Source organism: Medicago sativa, chromosome 8 (assembly GCF_051527215.1).
Source record: "Medicago sativa cultivar Bolivia chromosome 8, Bolivia_mono, whole genome shotgun sequence".
NCBI lineage: Eukaryota > Viridiplantae > Streptophyta > Magnoliopsida > Fabales > Fabaceae > Medicago > Medicago sativa.
The window spans coordinates 74475467-74485647 of record NC_140756.1 but is presented as its reverse complement, the minus strand read 5'-3'; the positions used below and the strand labels follow the sequence as shown (position 1 = coordinate 74485647).

The 10181-nt window shown below is 32.4% G+C and overlaps 1 protein-coding gene across 3 annotated transcripts; it reads right to left on the bottom strand.

Annotated features, from left to right (window-relative positions):
- Nucleotides 1-839: 839 nt before the first annotated feature.
- LOC146901451 (uncharacterized) lies at nt 840-5871 on the bottom strand. Of its 3 annotated transcripts, XM_085731764.1 has the most exons (7): nt 5294-5686; nt 4931-5195; nt 4457-4569; nt 4191-4288; nt 3774-3822; nt 1928-2264; nt 840-1382 (listed from the first exon to the last, which is right to left on the bottom strand). In XM_085731764.1, exons 2-4 carry the CDS (start codon nt 5000-5002, stop codon nt 4198-4200), a joined length of 276 nt encoding a protein of 91 aa, XP_085587890.1. In that variant the 5' UTR covers nt 5003-5195; nt 5294-5686; the 3' UTR covers nt 840-1382; nt 1928-2264; nt 3774-3822; nt 4191-4197. The 3 variants fall into 3 exon arrangements, with proteins under 3 accessions (XP_085587890.1, XP_085587887.1, XP_085587889.1); XM_085731761.1 differs by lacking the exon at nt 4191-4288 and having other exon boundaries at nt 5294-5871; XM_085731763.1 differs by lacking the exon at nt 840-1382 and having other exon boundaries at nt 2128-2264; nt 5294-5871.
- Between the last annotated feature and the right edge of the window lie 4310 nt (nt 5872-10181).

The following is a 10181-nucleotide window of genomic DNA, read 5'->3' as shown; positions in this document are numbered from 1 at the left end:
GGGATTGGGGCAGAGTTTACTGCAACAGGTGAATAGGGTGTCTAATAGGGGAGAGTTGAGAAAGGCGAGGGCTCTGAACTCAATACTCCATTTTATTTACAAACTCACTTACTTGCCCGGGAATAATGCTTGATCCCTTTTATTCTTCCCTACCATTCCAAACCAAACCTCTGCAGCTTCCAGTCAGGAGTGGTAAGGAATGGTGAGCTTGTAGTGCGATTTTCTAGTGAATCCTCTGGATACAATCAAAGTTTAAAAATACATGATAATATTGACCAAATTTAAAATGCTTTGTAAGAAAACTAGTGTGCTGCCCGTGCGTCGCACGGGTGGAAAGCAGTCGGCAATGGCCTACACGACCACATACTATATGACACAAGATCACAAATTCATATTACATGAAATTACAGCCGACGACATACCACTGTACCACATACCGCACGACATCCACACGACACAGACACAACCTAAACCAATGAAATTTACAAAATTTCTACTATAAATTCTTGCATCAATTCTCATATTGTCAATAGTATCTCTTGCATCAATTATTATGGGATGAAATTCGTACTATTTTAACATTATTTAAGTACACAGTGGAAAAAGTCATAAGGAAGGACCAAGTTACATAGCAATTATATTTTTTGGAACACCTCATGGTAGACCACATTCAATGTCGAAGTCATTAGTTCACCATTAGCAAAAAAAAATCTCAAGAGTGTGTTCAACTCGTCGATATATCCGACTCTGTCCCAAACAACTCCTTGAGCAAAGGACACACATGTTTTGTATCAACAAAAAAAAAGGACACATGTTTATTGTAAATCTAGAGCAACATATGATAAAATGCACAATTATATTTTGGGTGTAAAGTAACTTTGTCACTTAAGTGTAAGTTACACTATGAAGAGTTCAAATCACTTGAGCAACTGACACCCATATTGATTGTAACTCTACATTAAAATATGGCAAAAACGAATGACTTACGAAACAACACAAACACAACCAAACCCATTACATATGCACAACTTACACAAAGCCAACCCCGTAAACATAACCAAGTACATGTGCACATCAGCGATTCAAGGGAAAAATGTTACATCAAATTCAAAGTACATAGACAGTGAAACATAAAAGATGACAAACACAGCCACAATCATAAATTTATCAAGTCAAATGCAGCAGCTGACATGAACTAAAAGAGGTTGAACCACCCAAAAGATTTCATTCCCTTTAAGTTTTAACAACCTTGAGTGGCATGCTAGCTTCCAAAGCAACAACTTCATAAGCAACCTCGGAAGTTTTTCTTAACAACACCAAAGCCTTCTTCAAATTCGGAGCTTCAACAACAGCAAAAGGGGAGCACAAACCAATATCTATAGCTGTATCAATTGATCATATTTCCATTAAAAAACAAATACAATAATCAACCATTTCAACTGAAGAGTAGAAACATAATATGATCACAAGCACTCGAGCCATTTAAAATAAGACACCAAAGTATATACTTTTCTGTCTACACCAAAGTATATACTTTTATGGGAGTTGGAAAACAATTATTATACTGTGATAATCTCTCTCATATTATTTCAGATAAGGGTGCGTGTGGACTCTAATAACTGAATAAAACATTATGGACTCTAATAACTGATTCAACGGCAACCGAAAAAAACAACAATGTTATTATGTCTTGAAACTTATTTCTGCAAATTTCACCACTCTGATTTAATTTAATTCAAATCCAGCAGCGAAAAAATAACACACAGACAATATATAACCATATATAGTCTCAATTAGTTAAAAACATAAATGCAAGGTATAATGGAAGGGACTCGAAAATAATATGGAGACGTTGCTTGAATTTAGTTAAAAACATAGAAGCAAGGTACAATGGAAGTGACTCAAAAAAATAATGAAGGAAACATACCATGAGATTAAAATGCTCCAGTGAGATGAAAAAGGTTGAGGCCAAGTTCTAAGAGCTCCAAAGTCACAAAAGTGGGTGGTTGGAGTAAGATAAAAGAACAAACTTGTGTTGGAAGTTGTCAAGTTGAGATAAAAAAACCAATTTTAGAGACTCTTTTGTGACGGAAACAAAATTAACCCAACCTTTTGAAACACAAATGCTCAATGGAAGAAGAAAATACATAAGAAACTGTGTGAGCAGGAAAGCAGAGTTGCAGCAACAAAAAGTATATTCTGGATGTATTGCTGGTATCAACACCATATCCATCAACCCTTAGAGCTATTCCATTTGTGGTAACCTATATTAAAGAAAAATACAATTTATTTTAACTATTGGCACTAATGCCCAAAAAGAATATTGTAGCTTTCAAATATAACAATGAGAAATTCTATCATAGAATTAATGTTGATCCTATGCTGAAGTAGGAAAGCATCAATAAATGTTTATAGAATTAAAAAAAATTCTTGTATGTAAATTGTTACATAGTATAGTTTCAATCTATATTCAGCAAAGTGATTTCTTTAAATATAGATAAACTTAAAATGAAAGGGGTTCCTAACAACCCAATGTATCAAAAAGGATAATAAAAACTAAATTAAACTTTGAAACCATGGCCAAATCCAATTAACAACAAAGTAAACATACGCAAACTATCAGTAATACACATTCATAATTAAGCAGTGTAATTAAGAATCTCTACCGTAGTTAAAAGCTTTTAACTCTCCATGTTGAACTCAATATATTTAGTAAATAGACCAAAAAATAAAGCTAGTTAGAAAAAAGACAATAGGGAGGCAATTAGAAGATCAAAACAGAAAGCTTGAAGATATTATGATCTTTAGCTGCAGAGAGCTTGAAGATGAAGTTAAATAAAATTTGAATGCTCCAGATTGATTGGGAACAACACACCTCTACCACCATCTGGCATCAATTTATAACACTCCATGACAGGGAAAAATGGTACAAACCACATTGAACAAAACTCATGGTCTCAGATAATTTGCAAAAGGACAAATTTTTAGTTCTGAAGTATTACATCGTAAGGGGAGTCTGACTACCAAAGAAAGAAATTTTATGTACAAAATCCTGAAAAAGTATATAAAGTAACACAGATTTTTGACAGGTTCAAATAAAAAACATAAAAATTTGTACACATTGACACATTGCAAAAAATCTTCAAAGCAAACCTTGGGAAGAACTTTCTTTTTTCTTTCAAAACCCTATGTTAAATCTATACATGCATGACATGGTTTCTTAGAAAAATCAAGGGTAAAACAACAACAAAATAGATTCAAATATGATTCATCAAATTCTGAATTGCCAATTTCGCTACATCTGTTTATCTAAAGAGAACTTGGACCAATTTCAAATACCAATCTTGTCTTTATGGACCATCTTGACATTTTACAACCATCTTATAATCAAAATAAAGCTTAATTCTACTCCACTTCATCAGACACGACACTTCAACATGACATCACTAATACCATTATATATCCAAATCCCTCCCTCACATACTTAAGTGAATCTTTACCACTCAACAACACCAAATATTAACAAATTTTGCTAGTCCCTACATTTATATTATTAAAAGAGCATGCAAATCAAATATAATCCCCAATATAAGATAGTATGCCTTCTGATATGAATTTGATGCAATCAAAAAGCAGAAGCATTAAAAAAAACACAGCAGCAACATCAAAAACTAAGAAGACAAACCACAACTACATAACACACATCATCAGTTGAAAAATCGACATCTTACATCCAACTATAAAATAATAAGACTGTCAAATTCGTAGGTTACCTTCAAATTTGTTGATTTGCAAATAGGAAACCAAATACAACATCTGCAACTGCAAGCAGAAGAAGATCTAATCAGGTTATAACAAAAGAAGAGGAAAAAAACAAAAATAGGAACAATAAATCATTAAAAGCAAATTGTAATTAAGTGGAGAGGTTTGCGTTTTAAGAAGAGGAGGGAGAAAAAAGAAGGCATTGTTGGAGAAGAGAGGGGAAAAAGGAAAAGAAGAACAGAAACACTTAAATTAAAACAGACCAGAAAGTCTATAGACACAATTTTAAAAACAAAAATGCAGGTAAGTAACCAATAAAAAACTGCTCTCTATATAGACTACACTTATGAGATAATCCAGAATTCAACACCTAATGGCTAGATGAATAAAAACAATAAAATATGCATATAACTGCAGCAGTCATGTACATTTATCTCACACCAGCTCCCAGTTCCCACTGCATACTACATATCTCACAAATGCTTTTGAAGACTTTATTTCCAAAATTGTGAGAAGCTTCTTATACCTAAAGAAGAAGAAAAAAGAAATGCAGTTGAACTTAAGCATGTTCTTCTATTAAGATCAACATTTGTAAATGCAAGATTTCAAGTTTCATTTATGTCATTTACATATTTGATTGTTAAACAAAATTGTCATTGGCTAAAAACAATAAAACATAAGAGGATGACAGAACTTAGTCCCAAGAAGCTCCTCGATATCTTCTCTAGCACTTTTCAACTGATCAGGATCAGACTCAAACGCAACCGTTCCAAATCGTCCACTTGAAACACGAACTTCTCCTCTTCGCTGAAAAATCGCAAACGCAATTAACACAAACGAACAAAAAAAAAATGGCATTGAAATGGAACTCACATCCACACTTTCAACATGATCAATTACGACATTACTCAAATATGTGGATGAAAATAAAAAATAAAGGCAGAGAAGAAAACATCAAACATATGGTGATGCTAATTTTGATCAGAATTCACTATGACATTTTATCAAACATATGGAGTGCAGTGTAGTGTGCATATATGGAGAAATAGCAGAGTTCAAAGTCACACACAACAAAGAACAAAAAATAAAGAAATTAATGAAACAAATGAAAGAACCCAAAAAATAAAGATGGAAGAAACGAAACACTGGAGCAGAACAATTTACCAACCTTTTCATCTATAAGCACCATCTCTATTGAGTTTGGTTGTTCAGGGTTCAAAAAGGATGGAACCTCCCACATCCTCAGAGAAGTATGACATCTTGTACATTTCCAACTCCCAGAGCGCAGCTATGCAATGACAATGAAACCTCCCACTTATCAATAGTGCACTCACAATGGAGAAGTATGACATCTTGTACACCTCCCCTTCCACCAGCTTCTTCTGGAAAACGTATAACAGCTGTTTTCTAACAGTGGCATGGATCTAGGCACCCTAACACAACACCCACACAAAAAATGACAATCAGGGAAAATAGGTAAGATTCAGCACACCATTACACAACTGAAACATCAAAATATCACATTAAATACCTTTTGATCAATCAATCAGGCTTGAGAAACGCAGGAACCTCCCACATCCGAAGCACACAAACTTTGATCCTCCAATTCTCACGACCAGGAACAATGTCAGCCAAACAATCAATTGATTTCTCCATCAGTGATTCAAACCCCAAACTCAATCGAAGAACACAACAAACAAACGAAGCAATCTTATGTGGATTCAGATCAGAAAATTGATACATGATTCAATCGAACCACAAACACATCCTTATATAGTCTTCAGAACCAAGGGGTAAAATAGAGATATCAATGTAATGGGGTAGCCTAGCTTCGACATTCTCTGTGATGCATCCACAAGCAGACAAAAAATTTGAATTTCTTGTCGGAACATCGGCCAATAGCCTCAAAGAATTATAGATCTCTCGACATAATACAACCACCACATTCTCCATGTCACAGGAAAACGCCAAATTAGAAGAACCACTTGACCAAAAACATGGAGACAAACCAGACAAAGGATGCAGAAAAATTTGAGGGAAGACGCTATCAACAAAAATGGAATTCAACAGTAAAGAGAGAGACTATTCTCTTTTGTAAGATTTATTGATGCGTAGATTTAAATAGAGAAAACGGTAAAAAACAAAAATATTGGTAAAAAAAACGTTAATTTCTAATTGAGCAAATTCAATATTTTATTTAGAGATTTTTTAAAGTTTTTAAAAAGAGGCTTGGCATATTTGATAAATAATGGGGCAATGTATCATTTTTATTTGTTTACAAATTTAATAGGTGGCGATTTACCTAGGTGGTGATGGATGACTTGTTTCTAATAGTACACATAATCTTTGCTAATATTTTTGTTGTCACGATTTATATTAGATCTTGGATAATTCTTACATGATCACAATCATTAAATAATAGAGAATTATTTTTTCCACTCTATGACCTTCTCCCGCACCTTGTAAAATTTCCAAAAATGTCCTTGTGCAATCCGGATTTTAAAATCCGGATACATGTTTACTATTTCGGATTTTATAATCCGGACAATAATCAGCCATCAGACTCTCTCACATTTCAACAGTTTTGAGTTTTGCTTTTAAAAACAACAAAAAAATTAAGTAAAAAATGCTAAAAACCTGTCAAATAAAATCATAAAAATATAAAAATACCACAAAAAAATTCTAAAAATAAAATAAAACTAATGCAAATTTTTTCTGATTTTTCTGAGAATATGAAAAATTTAAAATAAAATAAAAATGGGACTAAACGATGGAATTTTGGATTTTGAGGGGCGGAGTCCCGTAAGAATTTTGGTCCTTGAATTTTTTCTGATTTTTTGGGGAAGTTTCGGAGCAATCCGATCAAGTAGCCCGAAAACCCGATTTTTGATTAAGAACAGGTAACAATGACCCAAAACAGAAGGATGAGAGTTAAGAAGATTAATATTGTCCTAAAATGACTATCCATGTTACAAACATGTTTAGAATTTGTGTTGATACAGTTCGGATTATATAATCCGAACTGTTTTTCACTTGAAAAATGGGGTTTAGGGGGTGTTCAGATTATATAATCCAGAAAATTCATGTAACGCACCCTATTTTTTGAAGTTTCCGGATTACAAAATCCGGAAAAATCCGTAACTCATTTTTTCACCCTTTAACAAAAGAAAACACCATTCCGTATTATAAAATCCGGAAACTCAAGGACATTTTTGGAAAAAATAGGACGCGTGAGGAAACATACAGGGTGGAAAAAGTAAATCTCTAAATAATATTTTTGGAAGATAAAAGATTCAAATCGAATACATTTCGACCATAACATCTATTATCTACTTTACTATCCGCATATTTGAGTACACAATCATTATCTCTTTCAAATCTACCATGTTAGTGAGAAATATTTTATATTATTTTTTTATGCGGGGCAAAAAAAATAGTTATGATATTTTAGAGAAGAGAAATTTTAGAGAAAAGCTTAATATATATATATATATATATATATATATATATATATATATATATATATATATAGAGGATGTATATTATGAGAATGACTCACTTATATGAGAATGATGAGAATGATTATCAACCATTAGATCAAAAATAAATGGCTGATATTAAAACACCGCATTGAAACTCACGTGTATCTAATTAAAACCATGTCTCCTTCATCATTCCTATTCTCACCATCAGTTTCTCATAAATAACGTAAACAAATTCTTTCCTCCATAAAAAAAAAAACTGAACCTTCATAGATTGATTCCCATTAGTTTTTCATAAATACATCTCAAATTGATTTTAAATTTCAATGTTAATTGTGGAACCTCCTCCGTAAACAAAAAATCTATAAAAAAGGCCCCAAATTAAATAATCAATTCAACACCAAAGGAGTACAAATTGAAATCGATATGAAAGATGAAACCACTTCAATTGTTTGGTTGTTTGATCACGATGAGAAATTGATTAAAGATGCAAGATTGAAATTGGCTTCTTGTTTAATGGTTGTCATGAATTTCACTAATATGGCGCCGACAAGAATGAGGCAGGACATGGAAATAAAGGTTTCAGGAACATGGGTTCGAGGTTTTTTTTTTTTTTTTTACACAAAATCCCTATATTGAAATTGAAGATTGAAATTAGAATACAATCAGATTTAAATCGAAATTCAAATTAAAATCCCCAAACCTGATGGGTAGAGAACGCTGAAGAAAAATGTTCTAAAAATCCAAAAAAAAAAAAAAGTAGATGAAAAGAATCAGAAACAAAGAAGAAGAAACAGATTGGAACGAAGAAGAAGAGATTCAAGGGCGAGAGAGATGCAGAGGAACCAGAAGAAGAACAAACCTGAAAACCAGAAATTCTGATGAAGATGAAAAGGGAAATGAATTTATGAGAATTGATATAATAAGGTGAGGTGCATTTGCGTGTTTTTAATCTCAACCATCTATTTTTAATCTAATGGTTGATGGTCATTCTCACCATTCTCATATAAGTTAGTCATTCTCATAATATACATCCTCTATATATATATATATATATATATATATATAGGGTTATGTTACAAGCCACCCTTTGGTGGTGTCTTTTATCAAGTCACACCTTAAGGTGTGATTTTCACTTTTTAGTTATAACTTTGATAAAAGACACCTTCCTAAAAGTAAGTTGGTGTCTTTTCGCAAATGCTCATAGAGTAACTTGATAAAAGACACCTTCATAAAAGGTGTCTTCTATCATAACTCATATATATATATATATATATATATATATATATGGGGTTTGCTAGGATACACCCACTAGTTTTTATTAAGGTGTGTTTTAGCAAAGATATAACTAAAAAGTTGTTAAATACACCTTAAGGTGAATGTTGCTAAAACACACCTTCTAAAAAATAAGTGGGTGTATGTTAGCAACTCCTATAGGCATTTGCTAGAATACACCCACTTATTTTTTAGAAGGTGTGTTTTAGCAAGTTATAACTAAAAAGTAGTTAAATGCACCTTAAGGTGTAGCTTGCTAAAACACTCCCACATAAAAACTAGTGGGTGTGTTCTAGCAAACCCCTATATATATATATATATATATATATACCGAAAGTTATATATATATATAAACAAAGAGATAACTTTTGGTATCATCGCCTTTACCGTTTTGTTTATCCAGGTACTACTCTTCCTCCACTCTAATTAAATGACAATTAGAGGCTAAACTTTTGTTATGACTTAGCTAATTACTTAGTAATTTTTAGGTATATCAAACATTGTCATGATCATATTAACTTTTATTTCAAAAATAAAAGAATTTTGGGACGGATCTGGTGATTCTTGTTTCAGACAAAAAATCTCGTTTTCCCGGGGAGGGAGTTTTAGAGATCTTTGATTTGTCTGTTTTAACTTGAATTTTTTGTCAGATTACTGCGTTCGATGTCTCGCTGAGAGCTTTGCTCTTCTATCCCTGCGGGTTGATAGGTTTAGAGACTTTTATAAAGTTTTTAGTTTTTAAACTATCTGGTAATATGATCATGAGAAAGTAGTTTATACCTGGATTTACTTTGTTATTTTGCTATGTCATAACTATGTTCGCCTTATTTTCTTTATGGAAGAGCCAGATCAAAATGATTTTATAACCAATCAAGAATTGGCCGAATTCCCAAATAATTTGGAAAAATTAAATAAGTGGGTAATTCCTTCTGTTCCCACCAACAAAATTTATAATTTTGGGATATTCGAATTCAAATCTAGAATGGCTGTTAAGACCATTGAACAAAATGTCAGAATCTCAAAAGATTCTCAAGATATATTTATGTTATGCAAAAAAGATTTAGAATCTTTTAAAGATTATAAATATATGCATGTTGGGTTAATTCAAATTGCAATTAAACCTTTAACCTTGCTTGGATTAAATATCAGTCTTATGGCGTATGTCAGAGATGGTAGATGTAATAACTTTAAACAATCTCTAGCGGCTGTTATTGAAACAAGCCTTTGCCATGGTCCTGTTTATTTTGACATATCACCAAATTTAAGCTTATCTCTTTCAGATAAAAATTTGTTTAAATCTTTACAAATGAATATTCATACTAATGGTTATGATTTTCAAGCTGGTAGTCAAATTATGGCTGTTTGTTATAGAATATATTTTAAGGTTCTAAATACCCTTAATCCTAAGGCTAAACACATAAGTTTTCCTGGAACCACTGCTTTGGTTCAAACTAATTTATTAACTTCCAAAATTGCAACTAATAGGTTGATAAAATGGGAAGAATTAGATTTTCCTGAAAATTGGAATTTGCCTCAGGTTGTTGAACCTGAACCTATTGTTAATAATCAAGTTGAACAAATTGTTCAAACCACTGATGGAGATGTTGAAATAAGATTTACTCCTCAAAGAATTTGTACTATTCCTAGAAGTGTATCTTCAAG

What these genes read in the sequence shown, in the direction of transcription:
- LOC146901451 (XM_085731761.1), bottom strand. Translation starts at nt 5,002, where the DNA reads ATGTGGGAGGTTCCATCCTTTTTGAACCCTGAACAACCAAACTCAATA. An exon ending in TGGTGCTTATAGATGAAAAG is followed by an intron (nt 4,570 to 4,930) that starts GTTGGTAAATTG and finishes GCGATTTTTCAG; the next exon opens with CGAAGAGGAGAAGTTCGTGT. An exon ending in GAGGAGCTTCTTGGGACTAA is followed by an intron (nt 3,823 to 4,456) that starts GTTCTGTCATCC and finishes TTCTGCTTGCAG; the next exon opens with TTGCAGATGTTGTATTTGGT.